Source organism: Leopardus geoffroyi, chromosome B4 (genome assembly GCF_018350155.1).
Source record: "Leopardus geoffroyi isolate Oge1 chromosome B4, O.geoffroyi_Oge1_pat1.0, whole genome shotgun sequence".
Taxonomy (NCBI): Eukaryota; Metazoa; Chordata; class Mammalia; order Carnivora; family Felidae; genus Leopardus; species Leopardus geoffroyi.
In genome coordinates this window covers 53,773,824-53,794,655 of record NC_059341.1, presented here as the reverse complement: position 1 = coordinate 53,794,655, position 20,832 = coordinate 53,773,824, and the positions used below count along the sequence as shown (strand labels likewise).

Genomic DNA, 20,832 nt, shown 5'->3' with positions numbered 1-20,832 from the left:
TGTGTTTGCTTCTGGCTTCAAGACAGCATGATGCAGTAGACAGAATATTATATATTGACGAGATAATTGACGTTTCTAAACACATTTTCCTTTAAATGAGGATAACAAAACTTACCTCATAAAGATGCTCTGAGGATACAAGTGAGATAATGAAAGTTATGCTGTTTTGTAAATTGCAAAATACAAAGTACTTTACCACTGTCCATCTACCATTAGGATTATAGGGACAGTTAAAGATAACACAGAGCTTCTACTCTCTTTAGAGTCTTCTTGCAATTCCTATTGATAATTAATGTCCTTAATCTACATTGCTGACTATTACCAAGTCAATGCTACACTCAATTAAGTCTAACATTACTGCGGTAACTCCCAGGAGCAATGGTATATAAACTTGGCAGTCACTAATTTTCCTGGACATTTTAGATGGTGAAAAGTGTAGTTGATGTTCACTTAACAGCAGGAGAAACCAGGTTAATGAAGGTGCTGGAGACTGGAATATGGAAACAAGACAGATAGGTGAGCTTGGAAGGAGGTATAGGAAGAAAGCTGGAGAGCAAGCAGTAAATAAGAGGCACCTGAACTAGCAGAAGACAGAACATTAGATCAGCAGAGTTTTAGGCAGTCAGGCAGTGCAGTCACAGTGATAGGCTTGGCACATAGTAGCGGCTAATAACTTTTTTTTTTAATAGAAAATGCATAATTAGGTGGAAGAATGAAGAGAGCTACCTCTGGGAACTCTTGTTCAGAGGTAGAGTGATATCAAGGACTCTTGAAAGGAAAAGACAGAGTAGTTTCTTCAAGATCCAGCTTTGTATTAGGAGTGACAGACCCTGGAAACTAAGAAAATTAATCATCTACCTTACATAAGATGGCATAGGTTTGACAGCATAACAAATATTCCCTTGACCAACTGCAAAGAGCTAAAGAGAGCTGTTGTGTGGGTTACCGGGCTGAGGAATAGCATTCTTTCCTGAAACTTCACATGATTTGAGTATAACAGAGAGAACAAAAAGTGTCACAGAGACCTTTCCAGTTATCCAAGTGTTCAAAGAAAAAAAAATTGTTTACAAATGGCGCATTGATTTTGTGCCAGGCAAGTACTAATCACTTCCGTGTATATTATCTTGCTTAAGGCTTACAAAATTTCATAAGGTAGCTATAATTCTTATTTAAAAATTTGAGACTTGATTAGATTAAATGATCTATACAATGTCACTTCACTAATAATGGGCAGAGGCAAAATTCAAGGTCTGTATTTTCCACTATTAGGTTGCTTCCCTAAAGTAAGATGTAGATTTAGTATTTTTAATAATTTCTCTTAGACAACCAAATTCAAAGGAGATGACAGATTTTGGTGACAATAACAGTTTCCATGTCAAAGTACAGTCAGCTATTTCACAATAAAACAATAATTTCCTTCTCATAGTTAGGATGCTTAAAATCAAATTATCTTATTTTGAAATTCTATCAATAATTTGATTAAACAAGCCAATGTCCTCAGATAACTTAATGAGTGAACATACCCTTGGTAGGAAATAGTTAGTCCTGCCACATCAGAATTTTCACAGCCCAGTGCAAACAGGGAAAGGAATAGGAGGTACCCAAGAACAGATGATCCCAAGTAGAGTTTTGCAGCTCCATACAGACTGATTCTGAATTTTTTCATAACTATTCCCCCAGAGAATATTCCAAGGGCCACTGCAGGTATATTGATGAGCCCTGAGGAATAAAAAATATATATGTCATTTTGTGAATCTCTAAAAGAAATCTGAGTACACTGACATAAACTTTCTAAGGGATTATACAAAATTATAATACTTCCTGACAAATTGTTAGACTAGTTGGTCATTTTAAGTTATAGAAATATTCATTCACTATTGTCTATTGACATATCAAGAGATTTTGATGAATGTCTAGGTTATAGATTAAGGATAGCCCAACAGAGTCTCAGAGGTCTGCCTAAAACAGTGTCTAGCACAGAGTCCAAAATCAATAAACAATGAGTTAGTCAATGAGTCAATGTCTTTCTGGTCTAATCCCAGGATTGACATGTTCAATCAAAAGGCAACTGGGTGAAGTTAATGTTCTTTAAGGTTATGTGTAAAAGACTAATAGGCACGTGGAATTTAGGGAACAAAGAAACAGTGTTCTTTCTTTTTTCTGGTCCAAACAAAATTTATTTTTATTTACACTCTTGTCTGCTTAGTCTGGTATCCTTAACAACCACCACAAAAAAACAACAACAATGTATTAATAGACTACTTTTATATTTATTATTTGCTTATGATGTACCAGTCACTCAGGTAAGCATCTGATATATCTCTCACATTTACCCTTTACCACAACCCTAGGTAGCTATATTGTTAATTTCACTTCAGACAGCAATTTACTTATGGTCATGGTTAGTAAGTGTTAAAACTTTTGACAAGTTAGAATCTAATGTTAAATTTGACATTTAACATTATTTGTTAATGTTTTGACATTTGACAATGTCAAATTTGACAAGATAGAATCTAATGTTAAATCCCCTGCTTTTAATCACTACGTTATACTGTCTCTCCTTCTAAGCATTTGGGAGACAGGATTCTTGATAAACAAATGTGCAGCCTCACTAGTAATCAAATAAATGTAATTTTAAAACAATACCAGGAAGAGGTCTACAAAGTGGTTGAGAGCTTGGGCTCTGGAGACCTAACTGCCTGGGTTTGGATCTCAGTCACACATCTTAATAGTTGTGCAACTGCAGGTGATACTCTGAATTTCTATAAATCTGTCTCCTTACCTATAATATGGAGCAAATAATAGTGCTGAGGTGACTGAATAACATCGAAACTTCCTAGCACAATATATGGCACAAAAATATCATTCAATTAAGTTATTATTAGCATTTCAAGCTATCAGATTCACAAAGATGAAAATACTGGGATGGGTGGGTAGATTGGAACATGTCTGTATTAGAAAAGGTGGGGAAAGAGGCTCTTTGATGACTTGGTTGGATTTTTAAATTGGAACGGTAACATTAATATGGTCACATTAGAAATCAACTCACCTCGAAGGGGGCATAATCACAAAATTAGTGAAATAAAAAAAAAGAGGAGGTGATAGTTTTTGCTTTCTCAACTAAACTGAGGTTTGTGGCTATGAAAAGTGGCAGAGATGAATGTATATGGGGCCCCTAAAGAGCCAAACATCAACTAAGAGGAACCTGATTATTATTTATTTTAAAAAAGAGAGAAGATAATGGGAGATAATATAACAAACTTGAGTTCTCATGACTCACATTAAATGCTAATATTTTCTCCCAATTTTTCTGATTTTTAAATATGAAGATATATAAAACACATTCTTTCTCTGTTCCAGATTCCATCTTCCTTAGTTCTTAAGAACTAAGCACTGCCATGGATTTGATGTGTATCATTTAAGTCCCTATTTTTACACACACATATTCATAGTTCTTGACTTTGAATCACCCTCTCATAGATCCAAGACTTACAGAAAAAGGGCAGAGTCCACTCTCTTTCAATTCTATCCCTCCAAAAGTAGTTTATAAAAAAAATATATCTTCTGTAGACACCTGGGTAGCTCAGTCTGGTAACCATCCGACTTGATTTTGGCTCAGGTCATGATCTCATGGTGAGATTGAGCCCATGTTGGGCTTCCCCTGCCAGTGCAGAGCCTACTTGGGATTCTCTCTCCTCTCTCTGCCTCTACCCCACCACTTGCATGTGCTCTGTCTCTCTAAAAGTAAATAAATAAACATTTTTTTAAAAATATCATCTGAAAAATAGACTCTAAATTGAGACCTTCAGAGAATGTGCTTAGAATTTCATTTGTTTTGTAAGGTACCAATCAAACCTGGGACATAAGGCATCACAGCACAAAGGGCACCCTTTGTTTTGTAGCTTCATGCTCTGTTGGTTTCCACTGACTTTTCCCCACCCTGATCTGGCCTAGAAGAGCCTGAGAACCAAAATGGGATTATGCTAATTGCATTGTTCCCACAGTACAGAATGTTAAATATCAGGGATATCCTCTCTTGACTGACCTCCTTTAAGAGGCTTGTGTTCTCTTAAAACTTCCAGAAAGTTTTATGTGTTTTCTTGCCTCCAGGCCTTTCTTAAAGAGGTATCTGCTTCATCTGATACAATGTTCTTTCAAAACCCCACCCCAGTTCCCATATTTTTGTCTTTTAACACCTCCTTATCCTTTTGCTCTTGATTTAGGTATTGGCACCTTGTGCTAGAGAATATTTTTCTAACTCCAAGATTAGGTTTGTTTTCCCAGAGTACTCTGGGCTTCTCCTCATTAGAGATTTATCACAGCATCCGCCAGCTATATGGTGCCTTCAGGGACGTATCTAGCATCAGGGTACTCAAGTTGATCATCAGAATCTCCTTTCCTCCCTCTGCCTGTGGCCCTTCTACTGAGTCCCATAGGCAGCAGTCTTGATCCTTATCACAATTACCTGTTAGCTTGCCTGGTTTGCACCCCTTCCCCTCCAATCTCACTTTCAAGGCAAGAACTGTGCTCACCATCATATACTGTGCTCCTTGTAATTTTCCTTAAAAAGGTGCTGAATGACAAACTTTAGTTAAGTTTATTCAAGTATAACATTTCTCTTGGATAGTTTACTCTATTTTAAGATAATGGAATTTTAACATCATTCTGTTAAATAGTAGTAGTACATTTCAAATATACTGTCAGCTTGATTCTCCCTTTCAAATTCCGTAGGATCTGTAAGCTATCTATGCTGGGCCAAGTTGAGTGTACAGCAAATTTCCTGAACATTAAATGAAATGTGCTACTTGCCTCCCAAAGTTTCTTTACTTTGATTTCAGGCACTTTAAAGTCATTTAATGAGGTAGAAATTTCACTCTGATTTCTTCATTACACACTTTCTTCGCTATTCACACTATAAAATGTGTTGATCTTAAAACGTTTACCATCTAAATATTCCAAGTGGAAATATGAGTTGTAATTTACACTAGCATCCACAATTTGTTTCAATTTTTTATGCATTTATCTTGAATTTCATATATTTACTCAAATAACAGGAAAGCTAGGAGAAATTTAAGAGCAAATTTGTTACTGCTATTTCACTACACTCATTCATGTTGAATACCTTATTCTTTGTTACTGTCCCAAACAAGAGTTATTAGACTTGTGTAAAATGCTTTAAGATGGTCAGCTACAGTTACAATATAAATTGGAAACTCTGATTCTCATACAAATATATGATAGGCTTAGCCATTAAGATGAATAGTAATGGACTATAACAATAATAGTACTTTGGAATGTTTTAGAGCTTCTCTTCTGGTGAAGTAAAATTCTGTAATATGTAATGGACCTCACTATATTACTCTAATGTTAGAAGATATAAATATTAAGATTTCAATTTTACAGGGGGAAATACAAGGAAAAATTTACGGGACTTTTCACACACATATAGCCAATTTAGTATAGACAAAGAAGCAAAATTAGCCATCTTTCTTGAGTATAATAAAAGTATTTTTTCCTCACAAAGTAAGATTAGTTTCCATTATCTCACAGATTTTTAAAATAACTTGACCTACATATAGAACACATCTTAACACATATTTAATTTGCTATGCTAACTTAGCCACATAAATTAATATTTTCTAGTATAAGCAACGTTTCCCAAATAATTATCATAATTTTTTCATATTTGTCTGTGTAAGATCTCCAAGAATTGAGAATGATAATCACTGTTATCAATGATAGTCAATGTCAATGCATCACATCCACTAGAAACTGTCTGATATAATTAAAAACTTTAAGAAATTAAGAAAAATGACTAATTGCAATCTGTGTAATAAGAAGGAAAACAAAACATAAGATCATTTTCATATAACTCAACAGTGATAGGAGAAGCTTAAAAAAATAAAAGGAGAAAAATTACACTATCTAAACTTTTTCCAGTGGAGACAGCAATGGGAAAAAAAAGTTACACATTTGAAAAAGCAACATTATTCTGTCATATACTTCCTAGTCCCTGAATTTGAAACATTTTAGTTGCCTATTTTTCTTTGATTTTCTTTGCAAAATTAAAGTAGTTAACCTGAGAAAATATTATTTCTAAATTTTAGAAATATGGCCAATATGTAAAAACATGTATAGCAAAAATAAATCGTCATTGTAACAACTGGCCTTTGAACACATAGGAAAATTTCTGCTTATTATTTCCTCCATGTCATGTCAAATGCCTACTCTGAAAGGAGAGGGGAAATGTGCTTTCTATGTGCTTCTCCCTTGCTTTATCACACAAAGGATCATTCCTTGTAGCCTCCCTACCCCCTCACAAAATGAAAGAGAGAGAGACATAGAAGAGAAAGTGAAAAAACAGTATTTACTGAATGACAGCTATGTACATTTACAACGTATTCTATATGTCTTATTTCATTGCTATTTTAAACTAATGATGCTTTTATTTTTACCATTCTACAGATAATCAAAGTAGGTGTTAAGGATGTCGACTAACTTACACACTGACCCTTAACTAATGTGAAACCAAAATGCACTCAGGAAAGAATCCTAGCTACAATGATTGAAATCATTAGACACTATTACTTATTTCTCACAAAAGTACTTGAATTAGCTGAAGACATGATGTGCTAGAAACTATGAGGAATCAGAATTTTAGGCAAACTTTGATAGATGAATCAAAACATTCTGATGATGAGTTTGGATCTCAGAGACCATCTGAGTGTACAGAGAAGGGTTATGGTTAAAAGAAATAAGTCACCCAGAATTTAAAATAGAATTATTAGATTTTTTTGGTCAGTTTTCCAAAAATAATTATGTCCAGAGAGGAAATATAACTCAGAAACTCAGGGGAAATAATTCTATTCCTGGCTCCATAATAATGTATGTATGCAGTTAGGCAGGCCATTGAATCTCTCAAAATTTCAAGTTCTTTCATCTGTGCTAGTTTTTCACAAAAATAATTTTATAAGCAAAAAGTATTTATTACCTACCCAGATTATGTATAATTTTGTTTTCTATTATAAACACATTTCTCCAAAAAATGCTCTTAATTTTCCCTTATGAAATGTTTTTAAGTTGAAATAAAAATGTATTTATGATTCCACTGACAGCAAAATCAAATACCCTCAAACTCTGCTATGCACATGTTGAATAATAATAAACAAACATACACTTAAAGATGTGTCACTTCATTACAACTCATGGGGGAAAGATAGATTTTCCATTTGATATATCAACCTTGACCTTCTTTTTCACATTATACAAAAAAAACAAAACAAACAAACAAACAAACAAACAAAAGAACAGGCTACTAGTAGAAATATTAGCAAGGCATTTTCATGAAAACATATAGCACTAATGAGAAAGAAAAAGACTGGAAAGTAGACTTAACTAAAAGTAAGAAGCTCATCATTAGGAGAGTGAAAAGAAGAACTGAAGTCTGTGAGAAAATATTTATAATACATATATTCAATAACTTGTATCACAATTCGTGAACCTATATCAGAAAAAAAGTACCCACCCCTACAAGTCTATAAGAAAAAACTGACAGCTCAAGAAAAATAGACAATTTGAACATAATTAACAAAAGAGAATGTTGAAATGACCAACAAGCCTCCAGAAAAAGTGCTCAACATCATTAGTTATTGGTGAAATGCAAATAAACTACAATAAGATATCACCACACCATATAAGAATGATTACAATGACAAAGACTGACAATACTAAGTGTGATACGGATGTGGAGCAACTGGAACGCTCTTACACTACTAGCATGACTATAAATCTGCACAACCCTACTGAAACGTTTTGGTTATATTTACTAGATCTAAACATGACCCAACAATTCTGCTCCAAGATACAACCAAGAAAAACATATGTATACACCCACCAAAATATATATAGGATAGTCATGCAGTGTTATTTTTAATTGTCAACAGCAAAAAAAAAAAAAAAAAAAAAATGACCCAAATGCCCACCAACCATAAAATGAATAAACTGTGGTACATTCATGTGATAGGATATGACACAGCAATGAAAAAGATCAAACAGCTATACACAACATGAATCTCATAGATTTCATTTCAGTCGAAATAAGCTAGATACAAAACAGTGCGTAACACACTATTACATTTAAATAAAGTTCAAAAACAGGTAAGACTGATCTATGATGGCAGAGTTCAGAATACTTACAAGCTTTAGGAAAGAGTACTCAGTAAAAGGAGGTTTGAGGGAGCCTCTGGGGTTTTGAAATGGGCTACATGTTCTAGTTTATGGTTACCATATAGATTTACATATAAACATTTATCCAGCTACACTACCCATTTAGGGGCTACAGTGTTAAATGCTGCTTGTATGTTATATCTCAACAACATAAAGGAAATTTTAAAAATCAAATAAAAAGAATGTCTCTTAAACTTTCATTTCTCTTCTTTTTAAAGTCAGTATAAAGCACTGATTGGCATGGAGGGGGGCAAAAAAACCTAAACTGTTTCCTCAGATCAACAATTAAATAATACGATTAACTTAATTCAAACCAATTCATGTTGAAAGCAAAAGTTCACTGGCATAGCTTTAATATTTATAATTTAACAGAATAGTCTAAACAGAGTCAATTAAATTAGCATCTGGATTAAATTATCCAGGATGGTTACAGGACAATTACATATTCTGAAATGAGCTCAGAGCTCTCTTTCAGAGATAGATACATAGAACAATTCCTGAAATATTTATGAAGAAGAAATGTTTTTAAATTTTTAGAGTCTCCTACCATAAAGGAATATATCCAATGGAATAAAATATATTTATGCCTTGAAACAGTAGCATTAAGTAACATCTTCATAGGCTAAAGGAGCTAATCTAGGTTTTAAAAGTATCCACAATTACTTGGAGCAGGACCTTCTTGTATTTGTAGATTCTGTTTCTTCTTCATTCATTTCTTCATGCTTTTCTTTGCCCCTGAATAGCTTTCTTATTCTTGACTGACCTGCTGTACTAAAAACACAGCCCTTTTAAATAAGCTGAATGCCAGGAGTCAGAAAAGTCCTTTAACTCTGAGCAAATACAAACTTTGTTTTGCAATGAGTACCTTTTAAACTGTCTGAATACTCACTTTTTAAAGTCCTAGAAACTGTTCAGGTAAAGTGGCCACTGTTATGAAGTTTTGGCTATACTTGAAAGACACATATCCAGTATCACAACTTCCTAATAAAATGCATGTTTGGTTTATACAATATTCTCAAGGTCACTCATTTACAGTTGTGAATAATTCTTGCTAAAAGGTTATACCACAGACTATCTAAATATTTTTTCCCCACTGGATCTTTTTCCATTCTGCTAAATTTTTACTCACTCACCTTTTTAACTTTGTATCTAAAATGCCATAAATCACTTTCAGTCTAAATATGAGAATAGTGTCCTCTAAAATTGCTAACGGTTAACAAAGATGCAGCTGACAGTACCTACTGGCAAGCATGAAGGACAAGTGAGCATACCAATAACGAAGTTGGCCTTGGAGGCTGACTGCCCATACTGTTGCTCAATGTATTTGGGTTTATAGGTTACCATTCCAAATAAAGAGTTGAACTGAACAGTGCTTGCACACAAATATAACAAGTACAGTGGATTTCCAAAAATATTCTTTAGTGATGGAAGAAAATCTGTAAGACAAAAGTAACATGGAGAAATTAAAGTCAGTGTAACACCTGGCAGAAGACACAGCCTTGGCAGCAGGGCATAGACGGCCGAGCCCCACTGTCACAGCGATCAGGAACACGTACAGTGTGGGGCACACACACGCTATGGGTTTTAAACACTGGCTCAAGTAAAGACTGAGATCTGTCAGGTTCACATCAAGACATAGGCACTCACTTCTACAGGCATATAGTTTAGATTACAGTTAGAGGTATAAGTCAGATAGGAACAGATTCCTCTAACTGATATGGGTAAAAGGAAAGAGGGACGAGAATACTCCCTCACTCCAGAGCTGAAAGTCATTGGCAGGACATTAAGAACTTCAGTTTTCTGGTCCCTATTCTTCAAACTTGGGTCATGGTCACAGAGAAAGAAATATGCAAGTTACCTCCACTTAATTCAATGAACTTTAGTGTAAGAAATGAGCTTTGGCATTCCCCCTTCTTAATATTATGCAGCCACATAGTTTGAAATGTGAAGATTTTCCGTAAATGTAAATATTGCTTGCTGGGCCCAACTGAGAAGAACCAATCTTCCTCATGGCCAGCCACCCTTTTCCATGTGGAAGGAATTCATTCTAACATGTCTAGCCTTTTGCCCCACACCACACTCATTCCTTTGATCACTGGGGGGAAACGTGCACTGACACATGTTTGTCAAATGGCTGAATCTCATCTGTTAAAAAGCCACAAGCTCTGAAGATTCACTCTCTTCTGTCCACCCAGACTGATGTGAAGCAGCAAACCCAGATGGGGGCAACTGCAAGGTTTAACCTGAAGCAGTATAAGGGTGGGAATGTCAACGAGAAATATTACCAAAACTTTGGGTCATGTTCTTTAATCCACTCTCCAGTAATAAAGCTGACTTTGTAATCTTCAATTCTGCTTCCTGGACAGTTTCTCAATTTTTCTGAACAAATGATGGGGAGAGAGGGATATTATATATAGATCCCGTATAGACTGTCAATGGAAAACTGAAAGGGCTTCAAAATCAAGCAGAATTTGGCTCACCTCTTGCCATTTCCATTATTTTTGACTTTTCTCCATGGGGTGTTTGGTAGTCTGTGCGATCACCCATAATAAACTTGGATTTCTCAGAGGAAGAATTGGAATCCTCTCTACTTCGGGGTCTAGGTAGACTCTTTGGTAAACACCAGAAAGGCACAGCTGCAAGAAGACTTACAATTCCTGCTATTAGATAACCCAGCCACCAGGCACCTACCCACTGAGGATCCTTGGGAGTAATGGTTATGTGATCTGAAAGAGAGAGAGGATAGCTAAATAGCATGTACAGCAAAGCTGGTGTGTTGAAATCAGCCTCTTTAAAAAAAAAATCCTAGTGTTAGCTCTATCACATCATAAAATACCTAATAATTCATGCAGGATAACTTTCTAGTCTGAACATTATCATCATCTTGCTTTTTGAAGGGAACAAGGTGTTTCTGGGACATGATGCTTTTCTTCTTTTGTTCCTTAGATTTGAAATATAGATTCTAAATACTGCAAGAGTGGTCTCTACTCTGCCCTGAGGTTCTGCATAAGAACGCTTAGACCCATGGCAGGAGGAAAGAAACATGTGAGGGAGAATTCTGAGGGCTCAAAATCTGCCAGCCACCCCACATCAGCACCACTTTCACCTGGTCCACAAATTGAATGTCTAAGATCTTACTAAAAAAAAAGAGCTAAATCCTACACCTTCTGGTCAAAATCTGGTGTAAACCACTCAGAATGTTATTTATTAAATGATGGTTAATAATACTTCAGAGCTATTCAAGGTCTGAAGCAAGAATTGTGTATGTAAATAAAATGTCAATATCTTAATCATTATAAAAACTTTATTTTTGACACCATTTTTTATTTGACTAGAAGCTAAGTATTGATGAATGAAATCAAGTGTTTTTTTCTTTTCTATATAAAGAACCTATAAAGCATATAACTGGTCTACCTCCACTGTGCCCTATGAGAACAACAAAATAAACACATGTCCTTTGACAACTAGGCTCAATTAACACTACACCATACTTGGTAAAACATTCACACTAGTTCTCTGCATCTTCACTGCTTCCCCTGAACAATTTCCCTCTGTACCACTCATCACACCTATGCTTTCTTATCTGTACCAATCTCCATGACAGGATTTTAACGAACTCAAGGAATTCATCTACTATCTTGTTCACTATTTTGTGGTAGAACAGCACCTAAGATAGATATAAAACTAATAAGGTTAATGAATAAATGAATGAATAAATAAAAATTGTGGAATTTATCTTGAAGTTTATTTGATAAAAAAAGGAAAATTAGTGCAAGAGTTTTGCATTTAATTTTAACAGACAATGATTTCAAAAAGCAATTTCAGAATTTTTAAAAATGCAACTTATTTTCTTGGTTTTAACTGATTTCTTGAACTTCTTTAAAAAGAAAGAAAAATAAGGGTGCCTGGGTGGCTCAGTCAGGTAAGCATCTGACTTTGGCTCAGGTCATGATCTTACAGTCCGTGGGTTCAAGCCCCATGTTGGGCTCTGTGCTGACATCTCAGAGCCTGGAGCCTGCTTCAGATTCTGTGTCTCCCTCTCTCTCTGCCCCTCCCCCACTTGTACTCTGCCTCAATCTCTCTCTCACAAGTAAATGAACATTAAAAAAGTTTTAAAAAAATAAAGAAAAGTAATGCCCATTTCTAGGAGGTACATCTCATAAGGAAAGAAACAAATTAATACTTATGGAAAGATGAGTTCTGACATTTATTCCCTCCATAACTACTCCCTCAGGGGGTAAGGTAGTCCCACTCTAATATGCTTCCACCTGAAAATGATTTGTAAAGAATGAATTTTGGTTGCCGAAAGACTTTCAATTCTCGGTCTTCCTGGCAAGTCTACAAAATACATGATCAATCGATGTGACTGTCATGTTGATACACCTGAACCAACAAGAGCCAACGAGAAGCCACAGTTTTTAGTCTTAACTATGCTGGAATGTGTTTGAACTGGAAAACCAGAAGTGAAAAAGGATACATCTGAATAACAAACCATAGGTCGTCCGGTTCTAATCACTGCCTATTTTTCATATTTCATTTATCAATGTATGTGGTGATTATATCACCAACAAATTTTCAGTGGATTATTTTCATTCTAGGAAAGATTATAATCCTGTCATTTTATAAAAAGGAACTCCGATATTTTTTACACCATCTGCATTTAAAAAATTGCAGTAACTAAGATAAATAAACAAACAAAAATAAACTTCCTTACCTAGGTTTACGAAGCCAATGTCAACATACAGTTTGGCACATAATGAGCCTAGCAGGAAGCCAAAGATTGGTCCTATAATTGCAACCGTCTGCACACACCCTGCACCAAAAAAAAAGGGGGGGGCATTTCTCTGCTTTTGTAAATTAATACATTTTTAAACAAGAAATATGAGTGAAATCCAGTGAGTAGCTAAAAATATTTCATCAACTCTTCACTTAAGAGTGCTTAATTTGTCAATTTTTTCAACCTTATTGAATCAGGAAATAAGTCCTTCTCAGCTTTGGAAGAAGAATGAACACTTGGAAGGCATTAATTACTTCTTAGTAAAGAAGTGACACCAAGACTCTGAAGAAGTTAACTTCCCCCAAATGAGCAAACTTTACTCGTTAGGATTAGATTTCCCCCACTGATAAAAAATCAGAATTATACTATTTTGACAGTCTTTCAAAACTTTTTTGTGGCTGGCTAAGCATAAGAGTCATTTTGACATTAAACTTGATTTCTTCCACCTTAGTGAAGAAGTGCATGTGTTCAGAGAGTCTGTGTGAGAGTAGTAACTATGCATATCCCTGGATGCAGCCAGCAAGTGGAGCTAGACCTGGGAGGGCAGGAAGGTGCTCTTTGGAGCAACCATGACTAGCCTAGGCAGCTGTAACAGGAAAGTGGAGCAGACTGTATAAATGACATCATTTCTGGTTACCAGAAACATAACTCTTCCTTGCAAAGTATCTACTATATGCCTTTCATTTCACCACAGAGCTTGATACACGCATATCCCTGACGATTAATTTAAATTGATAGGAGGAGTAAATGGCAGTTACAGATCCTTTTCAGAAGAGAAGACAGGGTGAACAGAATGAGCAGGAAGGGGACACCTTGATACATGCCTGCATCTCTTGGCTTGCAATCTTTCCTCTAATCTCCAGAGTCATTGCCTAGCAACTTCTACTCTAGTTTCTGATTTATGCTGGAGTTTTCCATTAGAGCAGGTAACCTGTTTTTAATTACAGCCTGCCAGACTTTAATCAGAGCCCTCTGGAGTTCTGTGTGCATAGCCAGCAAAGAACTATACTGTGGAGCTAGCCACAGCCCCTCCCAATGAATTTCAGTCTTGTCCTTCTGTCCCTTGAAGGCCAGGCCCTCAAAGATCAGAACCCAAAAAAAACCAAGACTGGTGTGTGAAATAGAGAAAAAACTAGTTTCTAAGACATAAGAGGCACTCAGTCAATACTGCTTAGATGTATCTGGACTTGGAGTCTGCTTTTGGTATATTTTGTTTTGTGTGTGTGTGTGTGATTTTAGCTGCTGGTCTATCCAATGGGGCCTGTTCCAGACATGGGTTCATATCAGGCCTTGTTCTCATACTTTCTGTGTTTTTCTTTATCCATTCATACCTGCTACTGATATATATACTGACATATATATATATATATATATATATATATATATACACACACACACACATATATAGATATATACACACACACACATATATATATATATGATACCTAAATGCTTCAGTGGCACAGTTAACCCAATAAAAAGAACCTATGAAATCTGAAGTCCATGAAGATACTTGTACAAAGTCGTACACGATTGCAGTTGATCTTATAGTTATTTTCTTTTAATCTGATGTTCTTTCCCTAACGTGACAGGTCCTTCTAATGCAAGTTTCTTTATCATCCAAATCCTCAGTGTGGACCTCAGATATGTGTGAACCTCAATATAGGAACTGGACATGAAGTATCAAACTCTATTGCACACTCTACTCCACTCAGTTTGGAATAGAGTTGAGAAAACCAGATATGCTGCTTCCCAAGATGAATGGGGTAGGCATTACCAATATAGAAAGCAGAATTGTCTTCACTGGCAAAATCATCAAGGTAGGCAATGCCTAGAGGCTGAATAGGAGTTTCCCCAATTCCACGAAGAAGGTTCCCCAGGAAAACATAAACCCACATGGAAGAGCTGGCATCAATTTCACATTCTTGAAAGGAAAGCAAACAAGAGAAGTGAAATTAGATCAGTATCAAAGTTAAATACTTATTTTGCATTTCTACAAGCTGTCCTAAAATTGGATTAGGATGTAAAAATGAAATTTTCAACAGACTTAATTTGATAGGAGTCTAAGCAAGACTGGAAAATATTTTCTCCTCAATATTTTAGGCAATATAAATCCTCCAGAGGTTTTGATAAAAGGACTCTTTTGTTTCTTGTTTCTGATGCCTTGTTTCTTATTTTCTCTTCTCTTTTTATTTTATATTTATACTGTGTACTTTGAATTCCTATGCTCCAATAACATTCACTATCCTGTCTGGGAAAAAACACAAAATTTTGAACAAAGGCATTTCTCGCCTTAATCTTTAAACTTTTCTATTTTTCAACAGAAATCCCTTGTAATTTTATTGCTGACCAAGTTTTATCTGAAATTTAAATTTTTATATGGATGATACTTCAACTTTGGACAGCATTACAATCGTTTGTTAGTGAATAACCATTTTTAGGGATCAGGTTTAGGAAACAAAGTCACATAAAAATTTAAAACTCTATATACTTTAGTAGTATAACTATTCCAACAAAAAGAACCTTTTGGCAGTATTCTTAGACATTCAAAGCTAACTATTTTAAAATGCTTTTATAGAAGTCATGTCTTGATATAATCATGTAAAGCTGGAGAATTACCCCCACATCACAAGTGAAATATATTTTGAAGAGTTTGATCACTTTAATAAAAGTGATAATGTTATCTATCTCTGACAATCACCACTTGTGAGTGCTCCCTTTCTGCCAGGCACTGGGCTAAGTGGTTTGCAGGCATTTTTAAATTATTTCCTCCTAATAATCATATGAGGTAGGAGTTATTTACACTTAGTAGTAGCCCTTAAGTAAAATTTGAAGGTAAAATATAGGTTATTTGGAACTGGGATGAATCCTTTTGGGTAGATGAATCAGACTGCATAACAGACAAGACTATTATGTAGTCATATTCCTTCTAATTCTGCCTCTTCTAGAAATGTAGCCAAGTGACCACGCATTTTTGCTAAATTTCCATTTCACTCCCCAAAATATAACGGGAATTCCTTTTCCAAAAAATTGATTCTAATGTCAATTCTACCCCTGACATTTATGTGATCCCAAGATCACACAAGGGTAGGGAAATCTTGTAGACAGGTGAAGATAGCTTAGATCTGTGTTTTCCAATATGGTAACTACACATGTGGCTACTGAATAGTAAATTAATTAAAGTTACATAAAAGTAAAAATTCAGTCCTCAGTCACACTAGCTATATTACAGAAGTCAACGGTCACATATGCTAGTGGCTGCTGTATTAGACAGGTAGATATAGAACATTTCCACTGTTGCAGAGTTTTTTTGGACATCTCAGCTCTCCAGTGTAGTGGGAATGGGGGTTGTAGGTGGAGCATTTTTGACAAGAGTCCTATTATCACCCTACTATAATTTTTAGGATAAACTTTGTGTCCACTATATCTGATGTTTATACAGATCTATGACTTTAAGGGAGCAGGACCTCATTTAAAGCAAAGAAATAGATTGTGGGTCTTATGCTGTATACCTGTCTAAAACCTGTCTCTACATTAAAAACATTTTTAAAGTTTGTTTATTTATTTATTTATTTATTTATTTATTTATTTATTTAGAGAGAGAGAGAGAGAGAGAGAGAGAGAGAAAGGGGATGGAGAGGGAGGATCCCAAGCAGACTCCGTGCTATCACTGCAAAGCCTAACCTGGGGCTCGATCCCATGACCATGAGATCATGACCTGAACGGAGATCAAGAGTTGGATGCTTAACTGACTGAGGTACCCAGGCGCCCCACATTAAAAAATTTTTAATTCCCACCTCTAGATGCTATGTTTCTCTTCTTAACACTAAAGGTTTAAATATTTCGTGATTAGCTGTATTGCCATCTACAGCCTATCTTTCCTGTCAAAAACAAAATATCTTCAATAACTGTACATTATGTGGAAGTGAAAGTCCAAACCCTCCTTTCACACTCTTCTCTTCTTCCAGGGGGCTTTTCTTCTTTTTTTCATACAGCAGGATGGGGTACACTTGTTACATGTTCACATCTTCCCTACCTCCCTGCCTCATATTTCTATTAATCCTCTGGCCCTGCCCTTCATCCAGACCTCTGGAGTTCATTGCTCAGGAAAAAAGACATCTCAAAAGAAAGCACTGATGATGATATTAGGGAAAGAAAAGGTTTTATGGTATAGATAAAAGATTTGCACGACTAGCAGGTATAGAAAAGAGGAGCTTCCACACTGCCTATACAGCAATCTGTAGGCTAGGAGCAGGGAGTGGGGTGGGAGTGGTGAGGAGGAAGCGTCGAGCATGTCAATGCTCAAGGGCAGTGGAGAGAGGGCATTTGAGCTCACCCCGGAGACATAGCAAACACCTGAGGAGAGATTTGTGGATTCCCTAGCAGGAAGAACCTGGGCCACCATGGTAGAGCCAGGGAGGTAGCAAAACCCAAAAGACAAGATGGCTACATATGTAGAACAGTGTGGCTAAGCGTCCTGCTTTTGGCTCCTCAAAAGCTTTCTAAGAGATGATTTCCATGTTCCCAAGGGTGCTCACACAAAGCATTGCTATGCAATGTGCATCAGCCATATGGAATTCTAGACATCCTGACAAAATTCCTTGCATCCTGTGTTGTGTGGAAAACAATTATTCCCAAGTTTCCAAGATTGTCACATCTACATCAGGAAGAGCTTCTGTGCTAAAAAAGGACATAAAGGTAGACATGGGATGGCCCTAAAGTGACATGTATGACCAAATATTGTGGCCAGAGGGATTTTAAATACCTAAGTTGACAAGGGACCAATAACACCAAGAGGCCCCTCCCACAACTTCCCCCTTTGCTATTATGTAAGCTCCCTAGAATATAAGCAACCCCTGGGGAAAAAGGTAAGGTTAGGGACAAACTGAATGAGATTCAATTTATCCCATTCTGATGGAAAGGGGCTGAACACAGAAGTTAAATTGAGATCTGGGGAAGAATATATTTCTTTCATATCTGAACACTGGACTGAGATTAATATGTGCTAAACTAGTTTTATCCTAATTCATGGCCCACCTTATTTGGAACCATGGGAAGCTTTTCCCAGTCGCCAGCAATTAATGCTCTTTCCATATTTTATTCAGATCTCATCATATACTGCTTTATATTCTAGGAATTTTTATGGCACTATAGTATCTCAATTTAAGTAGTAAAGCTTTTAAGAGAAAAACATCACATAAATTTTTTGTCCATACTAAAGCAATATAAAGTCTTTATAAAAAGCTATCTTAAGTAAACAAAATCATCTTACCATCACTTCTTTTGGATTGTGATTTTTCTATAATTGAGATAGGTAATTGATTGTCTGACTCCAGGAGACATGGAGAGATGTTCAGAGTGGAATTAGAGAAAGGAGAATACTTTTCATATCTGTACCTGTAAAAAAGAATGTTTTCTTCACTACAGACTCATTTAACATCATACTAAAAATATGAAATGCACACTACATGACTTATTATGGAACCTGTTTGAGTTTGCAACTACCCTTGAGTCTGAATCAGTAAACCAAACCAGCATTTAACAGCAGATGTCCTGAAGAGATAACCAGAAAGTCTCATTTACAGGTATTACACCATATCTCAACCAGTTAGTGTAGTAAAGAAAATAAAAGTAAGAATTATTCATAAGGGTTCATTTTAATGTAAAAATAATGACTATAAATCACCTATTACCCTGGTGAAAAAATATCCAATGTTTGATAAAATCATGACTATCTCCAAGTCAGAGGAAAAGCAGTAATTTAAAAACTATGGTATTGCATGCTATATTTAGAGTTGTAAATTTAGTAGAACAACTGCATTGCTGATTCTAGAGAATCGATGATGATGTGTGGGTTTTTTTTTTAACTTTTTAAATTCCAGGGGCGCCTGGGTGGCTCAGTCGGTTGAGCGTCCAACTTTGGCTCAGGTCATGATCTCGTGGTTCATGAGTTCAAGCCCTGCGTCGGGCTCTGTGCTCACAGCTCAGAGCCTGGAGTGTGCTTCAGATTCTGTGTCCCCCTCTCTATCTGCCCCACCCCTGCTTGTGCTCTCTTTCAAAAATGAATAAACATAAAAAAATTAACAAAAACTTTTAAAATTCAAGTTAGTTAACATCTAGTGTAATATTAGTTACAGGTATACAATATAGTGACTCAACACTTCCATTCAATACCTGATGCTTATCATGACAAGTGCACTCCTTAATTCCAATCACCTATTTAACTCATTCCCCTACCCACCTCCTTTCTGGTATCTACCAGTTTGTTCTCAATAGTTAAGAGTCTGTTTCTTGGCCTCTCTTTCTCTCCTCTTTTGCTCATCTGTTTTGCTTTTTAAATTCCATGTGAATGAAAGCATGTGGTATTTCTTTCTCTGAGTTATTTCACTTAGCATAATACTCTCTAGCTCCATCCATGTCATTGTAAATGGCAAGATTTCATTCTTTTTTTATGACTGAAAAATATTCCACCAAAAATATATGTCATATATATTATATAATATTATGTAATAATAACATATGGCACTTATTCCTTATCCATCTGTCAACAGACACTTGGGCTGTTTCCTTAATTTGGCTATTATGGATAATGTTGTTATGAACATCAGGGTGCATGTATCCTTTTACATAAGTATTTTTGTATTCTTTGGGTAAATACCTAGTGGTGCAACTGCTGGATCATAAGGTAGTTCTCTTTTTAACTTTTTGAGGAAACTTCATACAGTTTTCCACAGTGGCTCCACTACTTTGCACTGCCACCAACAGTGCAAGAGGGTTCCCCTTTCTCCACACCCTTGCCAACACCTGTTGTTTCTTGGGTTGTTGATTTTAGCCATTGTGACAGGTGTGAGGTGATATCTCACTGTAGTTTTGATTTGCATTTCCCTGATAATAAGTGGTATTAAGCATCTTTTCATAAGACTATTGGTCATCCGGATGTCTTCTTTGGGAAAATGTCTCTTCACGTCTTTTTTATTGGATTTTTAAATTTTTAATTGGATTATTCATTTTGGAGTGTTGAGTTTTATAGGTTCTTTAGAGATTTTAGGTACTAACCCTTTATCAGATATGCCATTTGCAAATATCTTTTTCCATCCTATAGGCTGCCTTTTAATTTTGTTGATTGGTTCCTTCACTGTGCAGAAGCTTTTTATTTCGCTGAAATATCAATAGTTTATTTCTGCTTTTGTTTCCCTTGCTTCAAGAGACATATCTAGAAACAAGTTGGTACTTTTTAAAAAATGTCTATTTATTTTTGAGAGAGAGAGAGAGAGCAGGGGAGGGGCAGAGAGAGAAGGAGTCACAGAATCTGAAGCAGGCTACAGGCTTTGAGCTGTCAGCGCAGACCCCGATTCAGGACTTGAATTCAGGAAAGGTGAGACAATGACCTGAGCCAAAGTCGGATGCTTACCCGACTGAGCCACCCAGGTGTCCCAGAACTTGGTACTTCTGATGCCAAATTGTTTACTGCTTGGGTTCTCCTCTAGGATTTTTCTGGTTTAAGGTCTCACATTTAGGTTTTTAATCCATTTTGACTTTTGGGTATGGTGTGATAAAGTGGTCTGGTTTCTTTCTTTTGCATATTGCTGTCCAGTTTTCCCAACACCATTTATTGAAGAGACTTTTTTTTCCCATTGGATATTCTTTCCTTCTTTGTCAAAGATTGGTTGACTGTATAGTTGTAGGTTCATTTATGGGTTTTTGATTCTGCTTCATTGACCTATGTGTCTTTTTGTGCTAGTTCCATACTGTCATAATTGCTACAGCTTTGTAATATAACATGAAGCCCAGAACTGTGATTCCTCCAGCTTTGCTTTGCTTTTTCAAGA

The 20,832-nt window shown here is 35.9% G+C and overlaps 1 protein-coding gene across 6 annotated transcripts in view; it reads right to left on the bottom strand.

The window, feature by feature from the left end:
* Nucleotides 1-20,832, bottom strand: part of SLCO1C1 (solute carrier organic anion transporter family member 1C1) — an 80,805-nt gene that overhangs the window by 26,258 nt on the left and 33,715 nt on the right. For 4 of the 6 annotated variants that reach the window (XR_006708850.1, XM_045463834.1, XM_045463837.1 and 1 more), the window contains 6 exons: nt 18,276-18,400; nt 14,781-14,927; nt 12,941-13,039; nt 10,707-10,952; nt 9,498-9,662; nt 1,524-1,719 (listed from right to left, as the gene is read on the bottom strand). Coding sequence is in view for 5 of the 6 variants with exons in the window: in XM_045463834.1 (XP_045319790.1) it covers nt 1,524-1,719; nt 9,498-9,662; nt 10,707-10,952; nt 12,941-13,039; nt 14,781-14,927; nt 18,276-18,400 (978 nt within the window). In the remaining variant the exon portion in view is untranslated. The remainder of the gene's footprint in view (nt 1-1,523; nt 1,720-9,497; nt 9,663-10,706; nt 10,953-12,940; nt 13,040-14,780; nt 14,928-18,275; nt 18,401-20,832) is intronic. The other 2 variants (XM_045463838.1, XM_045463839.1) reach the window with 2 other exon arrangements.